The sequence below is a fragment of the Bombina bombina genome, chromosome 1 (assembly GCF_027579735.1).
Source record: "Bombina bombina isolate aBomBom1 chromosome 1, aBomBom1.pri, whole genome shotgun sequence".
In the NCBI taxonomy this organism is placed as follows: Eukaryota; Metazoa; Chordata; class Amphibia; order Anura; family Bombinatoridae; genus Bombina; species Bombina bombina.
Window position 1 is genome coordinate 688,983,466 of NC_069499.1, and position 25,316 is coordinate 689,008,781.

At 36.5% G+C, this 25,316-nt stretch overlaps 1 protein-coding gene across 1 annotated transcript; it reads right to left on the reverse strand.

Moving 5' to 3' along the window:
• Nucleotides 1-10,776: 10,776 nt before the first annotated feature.
• Nucleotides 10,777-24,732, reverse strand: LOC128645880 (NF-kappa-B-repressing factor). Its single transcript, XM_053699186.1, has 4 exons — nt 24,425-24,732; nt 23,574-23,698; nt 19,704-19,910; nt 10,777-13,049 (listed from the first exon to the last, which is right to left on the reverse strand). Exons 1-4 carry the CDS (start codon nt 24,640-24,642, stop codon nt 11,884-11,886), a joined length of 1,716 nt encoding a protein of 571 aa, XP_053555161.1. The 5' UTR covers nt 24,643-24,732; the 3' UTR covers nt 10,777-11,883.
• Nucleotides 24,733-25,316: the final 584 nt, after the last annotated feature.

The following is a 25,316-nucleotide window of genomic DNA, read 5'->3' on the forward strand; positions in this document are numbered from 1 at the left end:
CCGCTGTGAGGCAGTTATTTTCTCCTTCTATTCATGACTTCTTGTATTAGTTTGTAAAAAAAAAAAAAAAAAAAAAAAAAAAGACCATTGGAATGTGGTTTCTTAAAGGATTACTTTCTGTTATAATTTTTAAGCTAAACAACTAACATATTAAAGTTAATAAACATTAATTAAAACCTACTGACCTATATTTTCTCCAAAACGAAGTTTCATAACTTTCTAAAAGTTATATCTTTTATTCGCCGATGATGTCACGTTATCCTGCCCACTATTTTCAGCATTGAGTGTTCAAAATACTTAAACCAATAACTTTGTGTTTAAAGCGCCATTTTGAAACCTAGGTATTGTAAACGGATTGGTACAGAGCAAAGGATACCCACGGAGTGGGTTTGGAAAACAAATTTGCAGACAAGATTTCTGATATACGGTAGAGATATGTTAATGAAATGCTATTGATAAAAAGCGTATTTGGGGTAGTTAGTTAGTAACAGGCATAGAAAATATTTACTTACAGTGGCCCTTTAAGTCCTTGGTGGAGGTTAGTCTATAAGTATCACATACCTCCCAACATTTATGGCTAGGTATTAGAAACTCAAGAGGTTGAGGGGGGCTGTCACAGTTTTGTGGGTTGAACTATGTCAGAGGGGAGTGGTATATTGGCCAGGATTATGGGTGTGTCTGGGTGGTTGGTCAATTATTTGAAACAACATAAAAAAGAGAGAGTGGGAACTCCACAATAAGGAATTCCCAAAAGTCTAGGTAAATCCAGCACAACTGTATCGATAAAAAATGCACAAGAGATTTTATGTCAAAAGATATAAACATTTAATAAATACACCAAACATACAATCACATTCATACAGGTGATCCCGCAATATGGAGAGTAAAGAGTACTGGCCAAAATCATCTGGTGCACCAGGGGAAAATAGATAGTGTTCAGTCCATTTAAAAAATGCTGATATTTGTAATCCAACAGGTACAAAGTTAGTCCAGTTATATAACCCCCAGTGCTGCAAGACCAGTCAATCCAGACTTTAACCCCAAGTGTGACTGAATAAGATAATTGCGTTAGAGCATAGCATAGGAGGAGCTAAGAAAACACGCGTCTTTGTTCACAGGTATCTTTTGCCAGGAGGTAATACTTTATACAAAGATGCAGATCACATATTATACCTGTATTTGTTCACGCGGTTGCTCCTCCTAGCTGCATCACTCCCATAACGTCAAAACTTCAGGGGTAAGTCGGGGTAAGCAGGGAATCCGCTGTAAAAAGGGCTGCTAAGCACGACGAGTCCAAACGCTCGTTTCACTCCTTCAGTCAGTGCAGCGTGGAGCTTCTTCCAGGTGCTGACGTCACCTTGATTACCATCCTCTTTTATTGGATGCCGGCTTCAAACATTCTTTTCCCATTTGTTAAAGTCTGTGTCAATCACAGCTAGCCACTGCGCTGCTGTTACATTGTTTTCAAATGGTTACTTTTAGTTACAGTTGTATGCAGGGCTCTTCATGTAACCAAGGTGAAACATTTCATAGCAGAAATTAATTGTATAGGTACAAATATAAAAAACAAAACAAAAAAAAAAACACACACTCATACATACATCCACAACAATTCACATATACAAAAAAATCTAAAATACGATTTTATTTTTATTATTTTAATTCACACAATTGTGCAATATTTTCCGAAAAAAAGTAATACTAAATATATACAGATACGTGTGTTTAATTAATTTAACAACTAATATGTGCAATTTAGCTCATCATAGAGATATATATTTAATTTTATGGCAGATAATAATTATTTGGAGATCCCACTTTTTTATATATATATATATATAAAGGGAGATGTGCAGACAGAATTAGGTGCGAGGAATTAGCCTAAAAAGGAAGCAAATTCCAATTTTTCATTCAAACCATTGGGAGATAATGTGTTCAATTTATACATCCATCTTGTTTCTTTTTGCAATAGAATTCTATCGATATCACCTACACGCATACTCAATTTAACAGATTCTATTCCAATAAAATGAAGGTCATCTGTTTTAGATCTGTGAAATTGAGCAAAATGTCTCGCTACTGGGCTATCAATATTGAAGTCCTTTATATCGTCTCTATGTTCTGTAATACGGGAGCGTAGTTCTCTAAAAGTTTTACCCACATAAAAATATTTACAAGAACAATAGAGAAAATATATGACTCCCTTGGTAGAGCAATTGATGAACGAATTAATTTTATATGTAATCCCTGTATTTGTGCTAAAGGTCTTAGTTTTCTGCATGAATTGACAGCAGACACGATTACAAGGGGAGCTACCAACTATCTTTTGAGCGTTACGTTCTAACCAATTACATGTAGGAACCTTATTGAATTCGCTCTTAACAAGGAGATCTTTCAGATTACTAGGTCTCCTTGCTGTCATTAAAGGATAGTCTCCCACATATTGGTGCAATGTGGAATCATTGGTCAGCAAGTGCCAGTTGTTATTTAAAATATTTTAACCTTACTCCAGTGGGCATTATATTTAGTAATGAATCTGATTTTAGTGTCTTCCACATTCTCACTTTTATTTTTCCTCTGATATAAAAGGTCCTTTCTTTGATGCTGAGATGCTCTATAAAGTGCTCTTTTTACGCATCTTTTAGAGTAACCTCTCTCATAGAAACGAGTCGCCATGTCTTTTGGCTGTTGTTTAAAAGTTTGATCTCTGGAACAAATTCTGCGTAACCGCAGAAATTGCCCGTAAGGAATACCCTTCTTAAGATTTTCAGGGTGGTGACTCGTTCCTAAGAGCAGGCTGTTAGTTGCAGTCGGTTTTCGAAACACTTCTGTTTCAATTTTCCCTTCGTTCTTGCTAATTTTTAAATCCACCTGCACCTGGAAGAAGCTCCACGCTGCACTGACTGAAGGAGCGAAACGAGCGTTTGGACTCGTCGTGCTTAGCAGCCCTTTTTACAGCGGATTCCCTGCTTACCCCGACTTACCCCTGAAGTTTTGACGTTATGGGAGTGATGCAGCTAGGAAGAGCAACCGCGTGAACAAATACAGGTATAATATGTGATCTGCATCTTGTATAAAGTATTACCTCCTGGCAAAAGATACCTGTGAACAAAGACGCGTGTTTTCTTAGCTCCTCCTATGCTATGCTCTAACGCAATTATCTTATTCAGTGACACTTGGGGTTAAAGTCTGGATTGACTGGTCTTGCAGCACTGGGGGTTATATAACTGTACTAACTTTGTACCTGTTGGATTACAAATATCAGCATTTTTTAAATGGACTGAACACTATCTATTTTCCCCTGGTGCACCAGATGATTTTGGCCAGTACTCTTTACTCTCCATATTGCGGGATCCCCTGTATGAATGTGATTGTATGTTTGGTGTATTTATTAAATATTTATATCTTTTGACATAAAATCTCTTGTGCATTTTTTATCGATACAGTTGTGCTGGATTTACCTAGACTTTTGGGAATTCCTTATTGTAGAGTTCCCACTCTCTTTTTTTCTGTTGTTTCAAATGTACTCTTTCTAGGAAGCACCTGTTCTTAAGTGATTTAATTTATTAATTTATTAGTGTGCAACTCCTTTCCCTTTTTTCTTGGTTGGTCAATTATGTCTGCCTCAGAGCGACAGCAGGATAGAGTTCAGAATTAGGGACTGTCCCTTTCAAATTGGGACAGCTGTGAGGTCTGCAATTATTATACGTATATCCAAGTAGAGAAATCCTTGTTTCCCCCCGGGCCGTGACGTTTGTGCAAAGGGGCTAAATGCCCCGGAGGGGAAACAAAGATTAGTAGTTTGAAGATTCGTTATCTGTCAATTAATTACACAATATAGGAAGGTGAAAATTGGAGAAAATAAATACAAAAAAATTTGATGAATTAAACTCTGACTAATTTTTAAATGTCTAACCAATGCCATGAGCCAGTAGGGTTAAGCTTACATTCACTTTAAGTATGCTCTATCCAAATCATGACAGAAAAAAATAGATTTCATGTTCCTTTAAATATAAAATTATTACACTGAAAACTGTTATTTTACAAGTAGGTTCTTATTTGCTGATATAAATGATGTGTGTGTATATAAACAAGGATATTGGTGCAGAGCAATTGGGCATAACAAGACAAGTGCACAAGAGGTCATGCTGAGGCAGATGATAGTTGAATACCCAGGGTTACACTGGCACCCAAATTTTAAGTTAAAAAATATATATATATATATATAGTCTTGAGTGAAATCATATGGATTGCGATTTGTTATGAGGAAGTCTGCTGCATTCTTCACATCAAAGTGAAGCTGGATGGTCTGGAGAGCCCATGCAAGAGCAAATTACTGATGGCAGATGAGGTAAGCAACAGGTCATTCTATCTTCTGCGCAGTGGTTTGGTTCAACATGGCACCAAATCAGTAAGTTTTGTAACTGTAGAGGGTGAAGCATATGTAGCAGTTTGGGATGATGAGGATGGGAATAGTAATGAAGGTGGCTTTGAGCAAATTAAATATACAGTGTATATAACGATAATATAGAGCACAGATGTGAGTACAATTTGACCTCTCATTGGAGATTTAATATATTTCAAACAGTATTGCACTCTCTTAGTTCTTTTCTTCTCTTTGTTTGAGAACATCATTTTGAAGACTTTTTGGAGGACTAGACTTTGGATTTTATATCCTTTATTATTGCACTTTTGTTTACATGCCCACTAGATTGATAATGATCCTGTTCAAGCCCCTTAAAAAGACACTCACATAGCTCTTTGGTTTTGGAGCACATATTAAATCACACCCTCTTAAAAGGGATCAGTCAGCATACAGAGCCTTCAACCTGTGATGTAATCACTAAATCCACCTAATCACCATTTTGTGTGTCATTAACCCCTTGAGTGCCAACGACGGCTCTGAGCCGTCGCAGAGTTTCCCACTCTGGTGCTAACGACGGCTCAGAGCCGTCACTAGCACTCTCCCACATTGAGGGAGATCTGGGGGCTCCCACCTGCTTCTACCCCGGCGATCGAGCCTGCATAGTGACAGGCATCGCCGGGGCTTCACGTTATGCGTGGTGACGTCACTGCGCAACTTTATTTATACTTAATAATGTTAAGTATAGAAGCAGGGGGCATGCTGCTTAGAAACCTGTATCTCAGGCATCTAAGCAGCTACTGACCCCCAAGACCCATCGTTGGAAAGGCAATCGCCTAACCTTTCCAACAGTGTAAGTCTTGAGGATCTGAAAAAGAAAGAAAAAAAAGTTAATGTTTTTTTCAAAAACATTTTTTAAAAAAGCTTAGCACCCAGGTGGGAAAGTGCTTAGCACGCAAAGGGTTAATTGTGCAAATTTTTCAAGTTTCAAGGGTATTAATGGTGTTTTCGGATTGTGATCATAGGAAAATCTTAGTGAGAATACTATCCAATGTTCTGAAATAGTTATGTGCTGTAACAAGAGCAAAATTGTGATTAAACCCTATGGGGTCGATTTATTAAATTGCGGGCGGACATGATCCACCCGACATAGCTAAATGCCAACAGCATACACTGTCGGCATTTAACATTGCACAAGCATTTCTTGTGAAATGCTTGTGTAATGCCACCCACTGCAGATTCGCAGCCAATCAGCCGCTAGCAGGGGGTGTCAATCATCCCGATCATATCTGATCGGGATGATTGCTGTCCACCGCCTCAGAGGTTGCAGATAAGTTAAAGAGCAGCAGTCTTAAAGGGACAGTCTAGTCCAAAATAAACTTTCATGATTCAGATAGGGCATGTAATTTTAAACAATTTTCCAATTTACTTTTATCACCAATTTTGCTTTGTTCTCTTGGTATTCTTAGTTGAAAGCTTAACCTAGGAGGTTCATATGCTAATTTCTTAGACCTTAAAGGCCGCCTCTTAAGAATGCATTTTTACAGGTTTTTCACCACTAGAGGGTGTTAGTTCATGAATTTCATATAGATAACACTGTGCTCATGCACGTGAAGTTACCTGGGAGCTATCACTGATTGGCTAAACTGCAAGTCTGTCAAAAGAACTGAAAAAAGGGGCAGTTTGTAGAGGCTCAGATACAAGATAATCAGAGAGGTAAAAAATATAAAAATATAACTGTGTTGGTTATACAAAATTGGGGAATGGGTAAAAAAAGGGATTATCTATCTTTTAAAACAATTCTGGTGTAGACTGTCCCTTTAAGACCGCTGTTTCTTAACTTATGTTTCCGGCGAGCCTAATAGCTCGTGTGGTAACTGCTGCATTCGAAGCATGTTAAATCAGCCCCTATGTGTTTAACCCCCTGCACATAAACTTCTGCTTAGGAGCTGCCATGTTCCTAGTTAGTACTTATTCACAAAATGTATTGCCTTGGAGTAGATGCGAAAATTGTTTAGTGGGTAAAATGTTGCTTAAGGATAGAAGGCAGAGGGTTTCAATTAATGGAGTACATTTAAATGAGAGGTAGGTTACTAGTGGTGTTCTTCAAGGGTCAGTTCCCTTTGAGAAAGCCATAGTGCACGGCGAAACATGTTAGCGGAGGTTGGGGTGAAAACGGGCTCTAACTTTCTTTTTTAAATTTTCATTGCAAGGAAATCTAGCCTTATAATTAGTTTAAAACTATAGTGTATCCGGTTATGCTCTATGGAAGCGTCATTTTACTAAAATAGGATCGCTGTTGAAAAATGTCTTACATTTAAGTATACATGATGAAGGTAGGATCTCTACACAGGCAACTATTGATACATGCCGAATATGAGAGCCATATGAGAGAGTGGGATGGCAAAGTCAGTTTACCTTTCTTTAGACTATAGGGTAATGTCTTTTGTACCAGACACTTTATATGAGCTATATATCCTCTGTAAACAACATAGCCTAATCAGCATAATTTTATTATGAACAAGTTCATATCAAATCAGGACGATACTGCTTCAAAAACAGTGGCTCTCTAGCCTGAATTTTACTTCAGCAGCCGGTTCATTTGGTTGGAATTATATGTTTGTGCGTGTTTCTTTCACAATAGAATACAGCAGTAAACCTAGTTACTTTGTAATTTACCAATTTATACCTAACATTAAAGGTACTCAGTATCAGTTTATGTTGTGTGATAGGTGTTGGTTTATAACTTATTTTGATATATGACCATATGAAAAACAATCGCAACATATTATAGAACATAGTTACAAGGCATAAAAACCACTGATAGAGACGGACTACAATAATAAACTAGCTCAGTGATCTCTTTAACCAGCTGCAGTACTCACAAATAATTATGCAGAGACTGTCACTGTTGCATATAAATAGCATCAGATTGTATTATCGACTAACTTAATATATAAATATATATATACACACACACAGTATCTCACAAAAGTGAGTGCACCCCTCACATTTGTGTAAATATTTTATTATACCTTTTCATGTGACAACACTGAAGAAATGACACTTTGCTACAATGTAAAGTAGTGAGTGTACAGCCTGTATAACAGTGTACATTTGCTGTCCCCTCAAAATAACTCAACAGCCATTAATGTCTAAACCGTTGGCAACAAAAGTGAGTACACCCCTAAGTGGAAATGTCCAAATTGGGCCCAATTACCCATTTTCCCTCCCAAGTGTTATGTAACTCATTAGTGTTACAAGGTCTCACGTGTGAATGGGGAGCAGGTGTGTTAAATTTGGTGTTATTGCTCTCACACTCTCTCATACTGGTCACTGGAAGTTGAACATAGCACCTCATGGCAAAGAGCTCTACGAGGATCTAACAAAGAAGTTGAGTGCACGTGCTCAGCGTCATATCCAGAGGTTGTCTTTGGGAAATAGATGTATAAGTGCTGCCAGCATTGCTGCAGAGGTTAAAGGGGTGGGGGGGGGTCAGCCTGTCAGTGCTCAGACCATATGCCGCACACTGCATCAAATTGGTCTGCATGGCTGTCATCCCAGAAGGGAGCCCGCAAACAGTTTGCTGAAGACAAGCAGACTAAGGACATGGATTACAGGAACCATGTCCTGTGGTCCGATGAGACCAAGATAAACTTATTTGGTTCAGATGGTGTCAAGCGTGTGTGGCGGCAACCAGGTGAGGAGTACAAAGACAAGTGTGTCTTGCCTATAGTCAAGCATGGTGGTGGGTAGTGTTATGGTCTGGGCCTGCATGAGTGCTGCCGGCATTGGGGAGCTACAGTTCATTGAGGGAACCATGAATGCCAACATGTACTATGACATACTGAAGCAAAGCATGATCCCCTGCCTTCGGAGACTGGGCCGCAGGGCAGTATTCCAACATGATAACGACCCCAAACATCTCCAAGACGACCACTGTCTTGCTAAAGAAGCTGAGGGTAAAGGTGATGGACTGGCCAAGCATGTCTCCAGACCTAAACCCTATTGAGCATCCTCAAACGAAAGGTGGGGGAGCACACAGTCTCTAACATCCACCAGCTCTGTGATGTCGTCATGGAGGAGTGGAAGAGGACTCCAGTGGCAACCTGTGAAGCTCTGGTGAACTCCATGCCCAAGAGGGTTAAGGCAGTGCTGGAAAATAATGGTGGCCACATAAAATATTCACACTTTGGGCCCAATTTGGACATTTCCACTTAAGGGTGTACTCACTTTTGTTGCCAACGGTTTAGACATTAATGGCTGTGTGTTGAGTTATTTTGAGGGGACACCAAATTTACACTGTTATACAGGCTGTACACTCACTACTTTACATTGTACAAAGTGTCATTTCTTCAGTTTTGTCACATCAAAAGATATAAAATATTTACAAAAATGTGAGGGGTATACTCACTTTTGTGAGATAGTGTGAGTGTGTGTATGTGTATATATATATATATATATATATATCCACCATAATATATTTGGTGATTTATAGGCTCATGTATAGTATACTCCGGTTACACTAATAATTATTCACAATCCAGATATATAAAAGGTACTCTGATAAAATAACTATGGATTAACAACCACATCCTAGGTTATTCATTAACCAAGGACTTATTTTATCCCATCTATCCTCTTGTGGCACCTTAAAATAAGAGGGATTCATAGCCTGTAGCCAAAATAAAGGTTATATTTTAAATATTTTTTGTTCTCGCTCAATTCCCCCCAAAGTTGCTCGTTCTTGTTCTATTACACAAGTGAGGGGATTGAGTGCTTAAATGTGTATATTTTTTGTTGCAGTCTTGTACTGCTCTTTGGTATAAATGTGAAAATTGTAAAGTGGGTAGAATGTTGTTTAAGGATAGAAGGCAGAGGGTTTCATGGAGTACATTCAAATGAAAGGGTCAGTTATTAGTGGTGTTCTCCAACGGTCAGTTCTTGGGCTTGTTTTGTGATATAAGTGATTAAGGGGGCTTCAGGGGAAGGTTTGCTTGTTTGTTGACAATAGAAAAATTTGTAACAGAGCTTATGTTCCAGGAGGGGTTCATCAAATGAACAGTGATATTAAAAAAACTAGAGGTCTGGGCAAATAAATGGCGTCTGAAATGTAATATTACCAAAAGCAAAATTATGCATATAGGATGCAAAAACACAAAGGCCAATTATTGTCTCAATGGTACATTACTGACTGTTAACTAAAGAGGAATTGGGAATTATTTTTTCAGATGATTTAAAATTTGGTACACAATGCAGTAGAGTGCAGCCAGTAAAATAATTGGTTGCACTGGGAGTGGTATTAGTAGAAGAAATAGTAAGGTTCTTATTCCACTTTACAGATCATTAGTTAGGCCACACCTTGAATACGGTGTACAGTTCTGGAGACCATATATTCAGAAAGATATAAATAAACTATAAACTGTCCAAAGGAGGATTACTAAAATGGTACATAATCTAAAATATAACACGTAAAAATAAAGAGACTCTATGACCTAAATATGTATAGTTTAGAGGAGAAAAGGGAAAGAGGTGACATGATAGAAACCTTCAAATATATGAAGGGACTTAATAAAAGCAGAAGTTGAAAGTATTTTCTGCAACAAAAAAAAAGCCAAAACAAGGGAGGGGGGGGGGGTCATAATCTTAAATTAGATGGTAGCAGATTCAGGAGAAATGTGAAGAAGCATTTTTTTACAGAAAGGGTGGTGGATTCATGGAACAAACTTCCAATTGAGGTGGTAAACACAAAGACTGTAAAATAATTCAAAAATGCCTGGGACATGCATAAGGCTATCCTAAGAAAAAAAGTTACGTAATATAGGTAGACTTGATGGGCATTTTTGGTTCTTATCTACCGTCAAATCCTATGTTTCTATAGTTACCTAGGGTCAGTAATGTAAATATTAGAGGGCCGGTAAATACAGTAGATTTGCATAATTAACAATTGCATGATAACAAGACAGTGTATAAGCACTTAGTCTGAACTTGAAATTAATGGTAGATTTTTTTCTGACAAATTTCAAAGTTTTGTCTATCTCCATTCATCCTGTAGCATGTGACATCCATCAGCCAATCACAAATGCATACATATATTATGTGAATTCTTGCACATGCTCAGTAGGAGCTGGTGACTCAAACAGTGTAAATAAACTGTACACATTTTGTTAATGGAAGTAAATTAGAAAGTTGTTTAAAATTGCATGTTCTATCTGAATCATGAAAGTTTAACTTTGACTTGAGTGTCCCTTTAAACGCTCTATTGAATTAGAGCATGTCATTGTTTACATTACATTAAAAGAGTAGAGTAAGAAGGGCAAGTGTGTCTCCAAGACTTGAAGAGTTATTGAATTTTTAAGATTTGAACAGTAAGGAAGGTATTACTTGTGTTGTGTCCATCCAGGAAAAGGTAATAGATTAACAATGGATATTTATTTTACATTTGAAACTGCACTTCTTTATTTTTTTTATACAATATTTCTTTGTAATTGTTTGTATAACGTCTAATTTGTGACCTGTTACAAACACAGGAGTATAAATAAATTAATGTTGGCTAAGACGATGTGTGATTAGCAACAGATCTTTTCTATGATCCCAAAAGCTAGTTAAAGGGACACTGAACCCAAATTTTTTCTTTCACGATTCAGATAGAGCATGCAATTTTAAGCAACTTTCTAATTTACTTCTATTATCAAATTTTCTTTGTTCATTTGATATCTTTATTTAAAAAAGAAGGCATCTCAGCTAAGGAGCCAGCAATGTTTTGGTTCAGAACCCTGGACAGCACTTCTTTATTGGTGCTGTCCAATCAGCAAGGACAACCCAGGTTGTTCACCAAAAATGGGCCGGCATCTAAACTTACATTCTTGCTTTTCAAATAAACATACCAAGAGAATGAAGAAAATTTGATAATAGGAGTAAATTAGAAAAAGTCGCTTAAAATTGCATGCTCCATCTGAATCACAAAATAAAAGTTTTGGGTTCAGTGTCCCTTTAAGGACTGAGTAACGACTAAAACAAAAACTTATTTCCACCTGTGCTTGGTTTGATAGTCAGCAGTTTTTCCCAGACTGATCTGCAGAGCGGTTTAATTCACTTACGTAGGGCTTGATATTTAAAAGCTTGCTGATAAGGCGAGATGATCTAAGACATCTCGTCATTATGAAGAGGTTCCTAAAAAAAAATGTTAGAAACACAAATTTTAATTTGTAAGATATTTATCTCACTATGTAAGGGTTTTGTATGAGGAGAGAGACCTACATTACAATACAAGATCTAAAAAAAAAAAATCCCAAAGATTTTGTGTGATTTCTCTCTATTCCAAGGAGCTTTTGAATATCTGGTCCAAAGTGTTGAACTCATGCACAGAATAACAAATATCTTTTATCAAATAATGAAAAAATGAAGAACATCTGCAAGTGATTACTGACAGAGAACTAAAATATATTACACTGCACAGTGATAGCACATTATGGCAATAAAAAGGGTCAAATCTCATATAGCTATCTACTAAAAACGGGCTAATTACAAGATGGTTTTAATGAGTAAAACTGTCTAAGTTGATTAATCAGTGCTTGCTCACTTACTTTCCTGCTTACTACTAAATACCTTTCAGTACCCTTTCCATAAGATTTGCTCCTGAGCCCATATTTATGAACTATTTGATGTATTGACTTTCTCTCCTCATTGGTAAATTCCATAGAGAAAGTAAGGTCATTCTGGTCATGTGATTTAGCATAATTTCTTATAATCTGCTCAACATCTCTTGCATTCAATTTACGACTAATTGAAGGCAAACCGATTCCTGCACGACCAGACTGTTCCATTACAAAAACAGGCTCAGCTCTTCCTGCCCCCTCCCTCCCCAATCCTCCACCAGTCCATCCCATCTTCCTTAGCAGTTGATTTCCAATGTTATCCTCTTTGATTGGCTGCCTATACGCCGCTTTAGAGGACAAACCACATAGCTGGCTTCTAGAAATTGCATTTTCCATAGGGGCTTTTTTCATGTTGCTTATTGTGGGACCATTTTGATTTTGCAGATTAGGCTGCATCTTCTTGAGAATTTCCACAGCTGCCTCAGCTGCTGCGTGTTTACTGCTCTTTTTATTTCCATATTCTTCAGATACGCATTGATCCTGCACAAACACTCTACACCTCCATGTATTGTTAGGCATCATATCGTACTTATAGTCAACCACCATTTTGTTAAGCATAGCCGAGTTATTTAAGATACTCACTGCATTGCTGGCATTTTCTGTAAGGATGAACGGTTTTGGCAATACTATCCCTTTTATAGGGCCAGATTCTTCCTGTGCAGTTAAAGACCCATCACTATCCTGAGAATTCACTTGCTGCATATGTCCTGGTAGCAATTCCGTGCTGAGTGAATCATCTGCACAAGTTACCATAACTTCTGGATAGGATTTTGTATGGGAAGTTATACACTTTTGCCTGCTGTTGCCATCAGATGTATAAAACGAGGGACAAGGATTACGTTTGCAATCAGATTCCTCATGTCTAAAGTTATTAGAATGAATATTTGCATTGTTAGCTTCTGGACTATGCAGACTATTTGCTTCACAATCCGGATCGTCCTCTTCTGTGGTGTAGACTGACAAGTCTTCTGTTTCATATGGCCTCTCTGACCCAGAGCTTAGTGCAGACGTCTTCCGAATTTGGTCATCTGCAAAATGAATAAATACACTAAATAACGAAGAAACAAGCAAATAAAAAACAATGCTTCAGTATGGAAAATACTAATTTTAAAAGGTAAACTAGATTTTATGGCAAGACAGGAGGCTTCATATTAAAAGGGACATGAAACCCAAAAAAAATGTTTTGTGATTCAGATAGAGAATACAATTTTAAACAACTTTATTTACTTCTATTATCTAATTTGCTTCATTCTCTTGGTATGCTTTGTTGAAGGAGAAGCAATGCACTACTGGTTTCTAACTGAACACATGAGTGAGCCAATGACAGTCGGTATATATTTGCAGCAACCAACCAGCAGCTAGAACCCAGGTTCTCTGCTGTTCCTGAACTTGCCTAGATAAACTTTTCAGCAAAGGATAACAAAGAGAAGGAAGCAAAATAAATGAAGTAAATTGGAAAGTTGTTTAAAATTGTATTATCTATCAGAATCATGAAAGAAAATTTTTGGGTTTCATGTCCCTTTAAGCATCAAATCTTTATTGAATCCAAACAGCAGCAAAGAAAACATACAGAGAAAAAAATAATAACAGTAACAAGACTGCACCAATCAGCACACAGCAACCTAATAAACTGTAATGAACAAGTCCAGCACTTCCTCTTTTCTTTGCTGCTTCCAGACAGCAGGTCATGTATTCATTTTTTCCCTCAAATGTTAATGTATTTTGATTATCTTTGCGTAAAGTGAATGTAAATCCTAGCGTTTTACAAACACTAGCGTTTACTATTGAAACAAATAAAGGGCACTTTCATTCATTTCATACATATAAGATACTTCATGATTCGATCACTGCTCTTAGCTCCTACAGCAGAGCACAGCTAAAAAAAAATTGCCTAAGAGGTGACGTTTTCACCTCTTAGCCAATAGCCGTGCGGTAAATCCAGCTTGGCGCCCATGGGAGCCGGATTTACTGCACTGCTATTGGCTAAGAGGTGAAAACGTCACCTCTTAGACAAAAAATTTTTAGTCGTGCTCTGCTGTAGGAGCTAAGAGCGGCGATCGATTGAATCAAATAAAGGAGCTTTCTACATAAAGTATCTTATACTTCATGAATGAAAATGCCCTTTGTTTCAATAGTAAATCCTAGCGTTTGCAAAACGCTAGGATTTACTTTCACTTTAAGATAACTAATCTGTTTATCTTTGTTTTAGAATATAATATAAACCATTATATAGGTTTCTTTCCTAGGTTCTTTAGTCTCTATTCTGTTTATCTTGCTTAAGACTTTTCTGTAAAACTATTATATATGGTTTCTTTCCTAAGTTCTTTATATTCTTATCCCTTTATTTTTCATATTCTTATCCTATATGTAATTGTTTGTTTTATATTGGAACAGGAAATAGGTTTACAGCCTGCATGCCTGCACGATGTTTGTATATTAGGCCAGTTTCCAGGCCTTATTTCTTTTCTTGCAAAGCTTTATTTAGTACAGTGTGCAGAGTGTGTGTGGCCAGTAGCCAGGCCTCATTTCATTTTTCACAAAACTTCTTTCCATCAGGTGCCGTGCTTAGGACCCCCGTTTTTTTTCACATTATATTAAATTTAGACAAGTCCCCTGACCAGTGTTATAAACCGTGCGGTTGCGTGAGACGCGCCTCAAATTTTTTTGACCTTTGCTGTCACCCTGTAAATAAATCCTTTCCCCCTCTTTTAAAGTGGATCATAAACCCTCTCAACACATTCCAGAACTGTCTCCCATGCTTCTTTCAAGCGGCTTTGGAAGGCCTCACGTCCCTCTCCCGGCATCTCACTTAGGAGTATTGTTTAATCTGTTCTGTACTAACCAGCTTCTTTCTTAGTACTCCTCTAATCCTTTTACCTATTCTTTCTCTTGGAGGGATAGTCTAATCTAAGGTAAATATTGGATTGATTTGGGCTATACTATCTCTTTAATGTATTTTGTATATCTCCTCCGGTGCTGTGAGTCCATGCGGACGCGTGCCTGACCAATGACTAGCTCAGGTGCTTTTATTTCCTTTACTTTCCAAGTTTTATTCTTCCTTTGAAAATGTATTTTCCTTGTGTATTTCTATTTTCTATCCTCTTCCTTCTTCTAAGTAGTTTTTTGCCTTTGAAAGTTTGTATCAGCCATGGCCAACGTATTAAATCATCCTTAAGCCCTTTTCAGAGGTATCCCTTAATTCATATGAGACTTGCTCTAAACTCTGTAGCTCAATATATCAGAGTCTCTTTTATCTTCACAATTTTTTTAAGAAGACCCTATATCTCCCAATCTCACATAGAGGCATAACTCCAGCTCGAAGGCTTTTAGCCCCTTCCCTGGGCTTTTCACATAGAGGTGATAGAACCTCCTCCCCATAGGTAAAATGAGGTTTAAAAAACCCTCCTTCCCCAAGGTTTTCAAGAGGGACATCAGAGCTTCGACTCTGACAAATATTTTAAATTATTTTTTTTATTTTTATTTTTTTTTTAATTATGAAAGTGCTTTAAAAATGCAAAATATTCGCCTCCTGTCTTGCCATAAAATTCAGATTATTATAGCCTATGGTGAATAAATAATAATTGATTTTATTAAAGACAGGAGGCGAATATTTCTCCCCCCTTCTTTTCCCTCCCATTATATAATAAGATTTTGTTTTTTGAAAATGTAATCTAAATGATGTTATTGCTGTTGATTTTCCTTTTCTGGGATTGTTGTTACTTTGTGTTTTTTCTCTTTACGTGACTGTGGATTTTATGTTCTCCCTTATCTACGGACCAGGTCATCCGTTTCTCCGTTCCTGGGTATCGCTGTTCCATTTTGGTCTAGGATGGATATTTTGGAGTTTGTTGTTTTCTTCAGGATTGGTTCCGCTGTCTTATGATCAAAGAAAAGAGGAAGTGCTGGACTTGTTCATTACAGTTTAATAGGCTGCTGTGTGCTGATTGGTGCAGTCTTGTTACTATGTTATTTTTTTCTCTGCATGTTTTCATTGCTGCTGTTTGGATTCAGTAAAGATTTGATGCAAACTATTCGCCTACTGTCTTTAATAAAATCAAGATTATTTATTCACCATAGGCTATAATAATCTGAATTCTGGCATACCGAGTTTGCATAAAAAAACAACTTGTTCTTATATTATGAAACATGGATGTCTATAATTTTTATCTATGCAATTAAACAAAAATGTTTTTTAGCATTAGAAAAGTTTTATACCTAAAAAGTGTTGTAGGTGTTAAGAAAAGAAAAAAAAAAAAGTTTCTTCAAATCAAGTTTTGAAAAAATGAGCATCGTCTTCTACAATGTTTTACAGGGACATAATTTTTTTTCTCAAATAAAACATTATTATTGCATGTAACTGCGTGTTTAGAACCTGCAAATGGGTTAATACATAGTTAAAGTCAACTCCATATGAACACATCTGGTGAGCCAATGACAAGAGACAAGTTATGCATCGATCATCCCCAGACCTACAGAAAATGTGTTCCCTGAAGGCTATTACGATTCCATTGTTTGGGAGGGTAAAAGAGAGCCTGAGTGTAGCGGTGTAAGACAGTGAAATCAATCAACTCTCAGAGTCACTTTATTCCTAGGCTAACTCTATATATGGTCTTCTCACCAGGCAAACTAAGACACACTATTGGGTCTATTCAATTTAAAATTTTGGTAACTATTTTAATCGCAGCACTTAAAAGGAACACTGATGTTTGAAATAAATTCCCGAACAAATATTTCTAAGAATGAAAACCTTTTGTGGATTTCTTTACAATGTTTACACATAGCAAACATATTTTAATAGGAAAGAATTGGCCTGTGGGGTTAATTAGACATGATAACTAATAGATGAACGAAGGCTTTCATAAAAAGGCATGTTAAAGGAATACATAATTCAGATATACCATTATATTTTAAAGAGACAATCTACTCCAAATTGTTTATTGTTTAAAAAGACAGATAATCCCTTTATTACCCATTCCCCAGTTTTGCACAACCAATACAGTTATATTAATATACTTTTTATCTCTGTGATTACCTTGTATCTAAGCCTCTAGATGGTCACCTTCTCTCAGTTCTATTTAAAGGGACAGTCAACGCAAAAATTGTTATGGTTTAAAAAGATAGATAATGCCTTTATTACCCATTTCCCAACTGTGCACAAAAAGCATGGTTATATTAAACATACTGTACTTTATAACCTTTAAACTTCTAAATTTCTGCCTGTCCCTAAAGACAGCCCCATGATCACATGTTTTTGTATTTGCTTTTCACATCAGGGGAAGCTAGTTCATGTGAGCCATATAGATAACATTGTGCTGACGGCTGTAGATTCTAACAACACAGCACTAATTGGCTTAAATACAAGTCAATAGATAAAGTCATGTGATCAGGGGGCAGTCAGAAGATCCTTAGAAACAAGGTAATCACAGAGGTAAAGTGTATTAATATAACCATATTTTCTATGCAAAACTGGGGAATGGGTAATAAATGGGTTATCTATCTTTTAAAACAATAACAATTTTTGAGTTGACTGTCCCTTTAAAGGACTTGCATTTTAGACAATGAATGCAGACTCATAAATAACTCCACATGGGAGTTAATACAATGTTCTCTATGTGGCACACATGAGCGAGCAGCGTCTTGCTGTGAAAAAACATAAAAATGCCCTTAGATAAAGGCAGCCTGCAGGGGCTTAGAAACAGGCAGACATTTAGAGGTTTAAATGTTATAAAGTATATTAATATATCAATGTTGGTTGTGCAAAGCTGGGAAATTGGCAGTAAAGGCATTATCCATCTTTATAAACAATAAAAATTAAGGAGAAGACTGTCCCTTTAAACAACATTGCAATTTAATATTATCTAATTTGCTTCATTCTCTTGATATCCTCTGTTGAAAAGCATACACAGGTAGGTTCAGAAGCAGCAATGTACTATAGGGAGCTAGCTGCTGATTGGCGGCTGTACATATATGCCTTGTCATTGCTCACCTGATGTATTCTGCTAGCTCCCAGTGGTGCATTGATGCTTCTTCAACAAATGATATTAAGTGAGTGAAGCAAATTTTATAATAGAAGTAAATTGGAAAGTTCAAAATTGCATGCCCTATCTGAATCGTGGAATAACATTCTTTCTTTTAATGTGCCTTTAAACATATATTGTTTGATATAACATAATTATATTTATTGCAATATATCCAAAGACAGAAGAATACACCTGAAAAGGGGAATCAGATGCATACTGAACTAATGCAGAAAAATGATCCAGTTTTCCAGTTTACATATAAAGTCTGGAATTAAGTCCAAAATGGATATAGAGCAAAAATCCAAACCCCTGAAACTGAAAAAAACAACAAACGACTCCCTATGCCATAAAGGCAACATACAGCACACACAGTGCCGCTCACATCAAAGATAAAAAAAAAACTCTTTCAAATGAGGGTCTCATGCCCCTGTAAGTAGCAGGTTATTGACATAGGAATCACAATTACCTGTATAATATGTGACTTTTTGCATCTAAATGTAAGCCTTTTAGCGTCTGCTGCTGCTGCTAATGGTAAAGTAAATTAGTTCCAGTAGCAGCCATGCATGCCCAGTACTTAATACTACCCAGACTATGTTTCACATTTATCAATAACACTTTGTTCAGAATTCTGATTTCTCTATACATTTCTTTCTTTTGATTTTGCATTCACTGATGCCTCACTAAATACTAAACCAGCTAGTGCTACGCTAGAAGTTTTATAACATCAAGCTAAATAAGCCTTCCTGTAGAGACCCCAGCCTCATTGTAGGGCTGTGACAGGAAGTAATGGACACTACACAAACTGGAAAAAAATAATGATATAAAAAAGGTAAAACCCATTTAAAATTATGAAAAAAAAATACATATACTACAACTATTATATATGAACTATAACCTACTGCTTAGTGTTTTATTACAAAAATGAAACAGACTGTTTCCTATCCCTTTAAAGGGACAGTAAACACCTTAAGATTTGTATATAAAATGTTTATGCATAATTAAAGTGATGGTTAATCCGAGTGTTTAAAAAACACTAGGATTTACCATCAGTAAAAATAAACTGGACTTTCAGTGATCAGTTTGTAAAAAGAAAGGGCACTAAACTCACTCACTCACTCACTACTTTACAATATATTTTCATTATTTCTTTTGCTGCCTTTCATGTAATTTAGCTCTGAAAATTGAGCAATTGCTAATTCTCAGAAGTTGAAATGCACCAGCTGACTTCTCAAGGCTAACTTGCTACATATCTGTTTCTAATTTGCTTTATCAGAAAACAACAGAGAAACAATTCATTAAACTACCTTTATGACAGTGGCTAGACTTGTTGTCTGTGGAGTAAAGCCTAGATTGGCCCCTTCAAATAAGACAGATGGTGGGTGGTGTTTGGCTATTGAAAAATTAATTGCATAGAAAAGGGTGATAATTTGTAATGCTGTAAAAATGTTAAGACTTGGCGGATATGTTATTTTGTAGCAACACAACAGGAATGTCTTGTAATTATAAGGTGCGCTATCCCTTTAATACTTGGTTGACTTGAAAAATATTTGTTTATTCCCCACTTATCAGAAATGTTGACCAAGAGCTCTAAAACAGAGATAAACAGTGAGATTCCAATTTTATAGAATAATTCTGCTTATTTATACCAGGAAATATCCTCACCTCTGCTTTGCTGCTCAAGGTTATAAAACTTGCGTCTGAAGGCATCCACTGAATTCATAAATGAATAGGAAGCGTTTGAAGTCTCGCGTGCATTTGATTTATGAGTGTCCATAGTTTCTTCTTTTATACTGCTGGCTACAAAACGCATAGGTTCAAAACGTAGCCGAGAGCCATAACTTGGCCCAACCTTTCGTTGAGGCTGTACATCTGCAAAAATAAATCAGTTTATTAAAAGGGACCCTCAAGTCAAAATTAAACGTTCATGATTCAGATAGAGCAGGCAATTTTAAACAACTTTCCAAATTACTTTCATTAACAAAATGTGCACAGTCTTTTTAGATTTACACTTTTTGAGTCACCAGCTCCTACTGAGCATGTGCAAGAATTCACAGCCTATACGTATATGAATTTGTGATTAGCTGATGGCTGTCACATGATACAGTAGGAATGGAAATATACATACTACTACTCATTTGAAGTTCAGACTAAGTGTTATTGTCTTTTTATCATGCATTTGTTGATTATACAAAGCTACCGGTCCTTTAACTAAAAAACACAAATTGCATGAAATAAACAAACACACACTATATATATATACTGCAAATAGCTGATCCACCCATCTGCTGGCAGCTACCTGGGTGCAAATGTGTAAATAATATCTCCAAATGAAATGCACTCACAGGACCTTTTGGGTGAAGAAATCCAAAATTTTAAATTAACGTTTCGGAGATGTACAAATCCCCTTCATCAGAACAACTTAATCATGTGAAAAGCAGAATACCTATAGGGCAAACAATTAAGGGATTACAAACCTCATACAATTCAAGTGGCGCCAAACATACAATTTATCTATTTATGTACCAGTCTAGAACACCATATTTGCTTATACACACTATATTAACATCATGTTAAGTGATCAGATATCACCATTTAACCTAAGCTTGCCAACTATTCATGTGTAGTTGTCATGGCAACAGTGTTTGGGCAGCAGCTCATTTGTGTGGTATTTTCAAAAGTGATTCCTTATCTCCTATGTAAGTGTCTTATTATTTTGGTTCCTTTCTTGTTTATTAAGGTCACTATGGCAAACACCATTAGTAAGGCACACACACATCGCATTAATACTGATGCTTTAAAATGCAATAAATTTACAAAGTCCTGTAAGTTATATGTAACATCTGTAATTGTTTGCCCTATAAGTATTCTGCTTTTCACATGATTAAGTTGTTCTGATGAAGGGGATTTGTACAGCTCCGAAACGTTAATTAAAATTTTGGATTTCGTAAACCCAAAAAGGTCCTGTGAGTGCATTTAATTTGGAGATTATTTATTTATATATATATCACGGAAGTAACTGACTGTCTGTGCTTACCCCACTTGGTAAATATATTATTGGGCATTGTTGTGAGACACAAATTGTCCCTGGTGGATTTGATGTGCCTCTGCTAGCCCTAGTATTCGACCTTTGCAAATTACTGTCATCTCCTGTTACGACCAACATCATCTGGATAGCAGCTGCAGGGGAACAACTGTACCTATACACAACGGCTTGTACCTTACCTCATTTGATTGAGGACTATTTGGGAGTACCCATTGCATGGAAAGTTTTACTTGTGACTTTTTAATCTTTCTATTATAATAAATGTATTGCACTATGAGAGGTGCCTTGTGCGCTTGTTCTTTTAGATAGAAAAAAAAAAAATATATATATATATATATATATATATATATATATATATATATATATATGCAAATATTTACATTGATTTAATTTTGAGACATGGAGGATTTTAATTTCAGTTTTTTATCTCCCCCCCATAATTTTAATGAATTTTGGTTTAACCATGAAAATAGCTTTTCCAATGCAGCAATCAGAAATCTATCTCCTACTGATGAGTTCTAAAAAGAACGAAACAGGCTTGTATAGTGAGTGATTTCTGGTTTGCTGTCATATTCCTGTTTAAAAGGATCGCTGTGTTAAAACAGTATTTTGAAGCAAAAAAAACTGAGAATTTGCATACCTAATTTGCATATCTTACCCACAATTCTCTTGTGCATTGGAAACATTGCATATTAAGAATTTCTGGGGGCAAGCGGGGATACTTGCTTAGATGTACTAATTTCCTATGCAAATATTTACATTGATTTATATATATACACATACATACATATACACACATACACACATACACACTACATTTACTTCAAATTTCCAAGGTTCGCAGTGAAATACTTAAAGGGACATTAAAACACTTTGACATAGTAATATAAAATGATAAATATTATATTCCACACAGCCATTGGCTGCACACTCTAGTGAGCTATTTATAATTGTCCCTAATTGGCCTACGTTACAACATGGCAGCTCCCATTGTTTTATAGACACTGTATCTTTACACTTATTTTTTCAATATTTAAACAGCTAATTAAACTTTACAAAATACATCTACATGTTGTTCTCAGACTAATATTTTTATTGAATGCATCATTCTATCTTCTATCTAGCATTTATTTAGTATTTAATGTCCCTTTTAATTTCAGCTAATTTGAAGCACTTGAAAGAGATGCAACATAGCTGTAAAAAGCTGACTAGAAACTATCACCTGAACATCTCTATGTAAAAAAGGAAGATATTTTACGTCATAATTTCCTAAGTATTCACAACCCACTTAAAAGTGAAGGTCAATTTGGATGAATTAGTACCCGGTTTTTAATAAACCTATTAAAAACAAGGGCACTTTAATTCATCAAAATTGACATTTCACTCCTTGTCTTCAAAAACTTACCTTTTAATCCTGTCAGCAGCTGCAGCGCTTCCTCCGCACGTCGCAAGTCCTCTTCGCGGGTCCAAAATGACGAATCCGGCTTCCTCCAATCATGGCGTTGCATCAGGCCATGATCTCCCTGGGGGAAAGCCGTGATTGGAGGAAGCTGGATTTGTCATTTCTGATGTTAGAAGAGGCGTCCGACGACCGGGGGAATCGCTGGAGCGGCATTTAGGATTAAAGGTAAGTTTTTGAAGAAAAGGAGTGAAATGTCAATTTTGATGAATTAAAGTGCCCTTGTTTTTAAAGAGATTTTAAGCGGCCAATCAGGATGCTAGTCCTAGGACTTTTAAGGGAGTGTGCATTGTTCATATGCAATTAGTCAAAATTCAGTGAAATTTCATGATCAAAGCAAAGCATGACCTCAGCACTGCTGATGATGATTGGCTTTTTTTTATATATATAACTTGCAGCTGGACAGCAGCTAAAGTAAAACTGTTCACAGAGCACTTACTCTGGTGAGCTGAAGAAATTTTGAAGTAAAATATCTTACCTTTTTACAAAGATGTTCAGGTGATATTTTCATGTCAACTTTTTACAGTTATGCTGCATCACTTTCAAGAGATTTAGCATACAAGTATTGTGTCCCTTTAATAATTATTGGCTCATTCAGCAATATTGGAAACTGGTTGTATTAAAATATATTTAAAGTTCCATATTAATAGCACATTACCACTAACTTTTAAAATGACCCCTCCATGACATTGAATTGAAATGGCTAACTTTTCTTTAGAAAACAAACAAATATTTTAGGCAATGTAACTTTCCAATGTTTCTAAATGCTGTAAAAATGGGCGTTTTTTTCTCAAAGTGCCTGAACTAATCAGCACAGATTTCCTTCTTTTATACAGGAATTTGATCGCATCTGCACATCAGCTCCTTCCTGCTAGCCTGTGACACAGTAGCAAAGAAACTGGTAACCCATAGCACCAAGTAAACCAACTCTGCTTCCGTGTCCCTTTAGAATTAGTTATGCATACATTTCACAAAGCATTTTCTGATTATTTATTAAGTGTATCATTGAAAACGCTCAGGCGTAACTTACCAAGATCTGAATTGCAGGGTCTTTTAGATGCCTTTGTACCAGGTACCAGTTCATAAGATGGTATCTCACCAACATCAATTCCTTCCCCCATCTGAAGGACTTTTTTAGTAAGATGTTCCCCATACCTGTGTAAAAAATGGTTTAACCAATTTACTTGAGTTTATGTGTGTGCATAAAGGGATATGAAAAACATTGTCTTTCTTCCATGATTCAGATTGAGCATGCAATTTTAAGCAACTTTCTAATTTACTCCTATTATCAATTTTTCTTCATTCTCTTGGCATCTTTATTGAAAAAAAGCAGGAATGTATGTAAGCTTAGGAGCGGGCTCGTTTTTGGTACAGAACCCTGGGTAGCGCTTGTTGATTGGTGGCTACATTTAGTCCTTTTTCAGGTTCCTACAGGACTAGAATTGAGAAACACTGAGCTAGGATGCATTAAATTCACATTAAAACACAAACTTCTTTCATGGTTCAGATGCAACATGCACTTTTAAACAACCTTCCAATTTACATCAAAATTGCTTTGTTTTCTTGGTATTCTATTTGAAAGAGCAGCAATGCATTACTGGGAGCTAGCTCAACACGATGAGGCAAAGATAAAAAACTAATGTCCTGCCACTAATCCGCAGCTAGCTCCCAGTGAAGCTGGGTATGCTTTTCAAAAAAGAACACCAAAAAGAATAAAGCAAATTAGAACGTAAAATAGAAAGTCGTTTAAAATGGCATACTCTCTCCAATCTAACCCATGAAAGTTTAATTTAGATTTACTGTCCCTTTAATGCTTCTATCTAAATTAGTTTAAAAATGATCTGCAAACAACCTGATTTGTTAGTAGAAGCCTTGTCTTACCTGTTACCAATGAAGACGATATTACTCCACACCACAGACAAAGAAATTAGCTGGTCTAGTTTGCTGCCAGGGTAAAGGTGCAGATGCCGGGCCAGAAATTGCTTGCGGGCATCCCAGTGCTTGTCACTCTCGTGGTACTGGCGGAAATCTTCCAGGGACAATGGCTTCTCCTGATCTCGTCCAATACAGATGGGCAGCTGACACTTGGAAGCCATCATCGCTGGATAAGAAATGTGAAATCTGCAACTAACTCCATATAACGACCCAACAGGCAGGGCAGTAGCTAGTTTCCAAATTGTTAAAGCACCCGTGAGGTCACCACAGTCACGTGACACAGTGGTTGCTTGGGAGTTACTACTCAAAGCAAAGGAGGTGGGGACTAAATGTGCTTGAACTAAGGCAATTGGCATTTTCTTCTTGTGCTGAGGCGCAAGCTGATGAGCCGGGGCCTGGTTTTTTGTCTGACACGAAGGAGAAAAATAATGTGGGAGAGAGAGCAATGGCGATACGACTTATTTACAGCACTTTAAATGTCATGTTTTCCTTTTTTTAATCAAAGAGTAAAATATATATTTATTTTAACTTATTAACCCGACTCCTTGCTTTGAATTTGAGTAGTAATAGTACTGCATATGTGTTTGAATACAAGTTGACAAATCGTGATGTAGTTAGACGCAGGGACTCATTCAGGTGAAATCCTTAAAGGGACAGTATACACTCATTTTCATATAATAACAACTGCATGTAAAAGACACTACTATAAAAAATAAGATGCACAGATAACAGTAGTCAAGCTATCAGACAGTTTAAAAATCCAAGTCAAGCTATCAGACACTGTTTTGGAGCTATCAGACACTTATTTGTTAGTACTTTCTTAAGACTATTAACCTTT

What these genes read in the sequence shown, in the direction of transcription:
- LOC128645880 (XM_053699186.1), bottom strand. Translation starts at nt 24,642, where the DNA reads ATGATGGCTTCCAAGTGTCAGCTGCCCATCTGTATTGGACGAGATCAG. An exon ending in ATCGTCTTCATTGGTAACAG is followed by an intron (nt 23,699 to 24,424) that starts GTAAGACAAGGC and finishes TTTTTTACACAG; the next exon opens with GTATGGGGAACATCTTACTA. An exon ending in ACCCTGCAATTCAGATCTTG is followed by an intron (nt 19,911 to 23,573) that starts GTAAGTTACGCC and finishes TTATTTTTGCAG; the next exon opens with ATGTACAGCCTCAACGAAAG.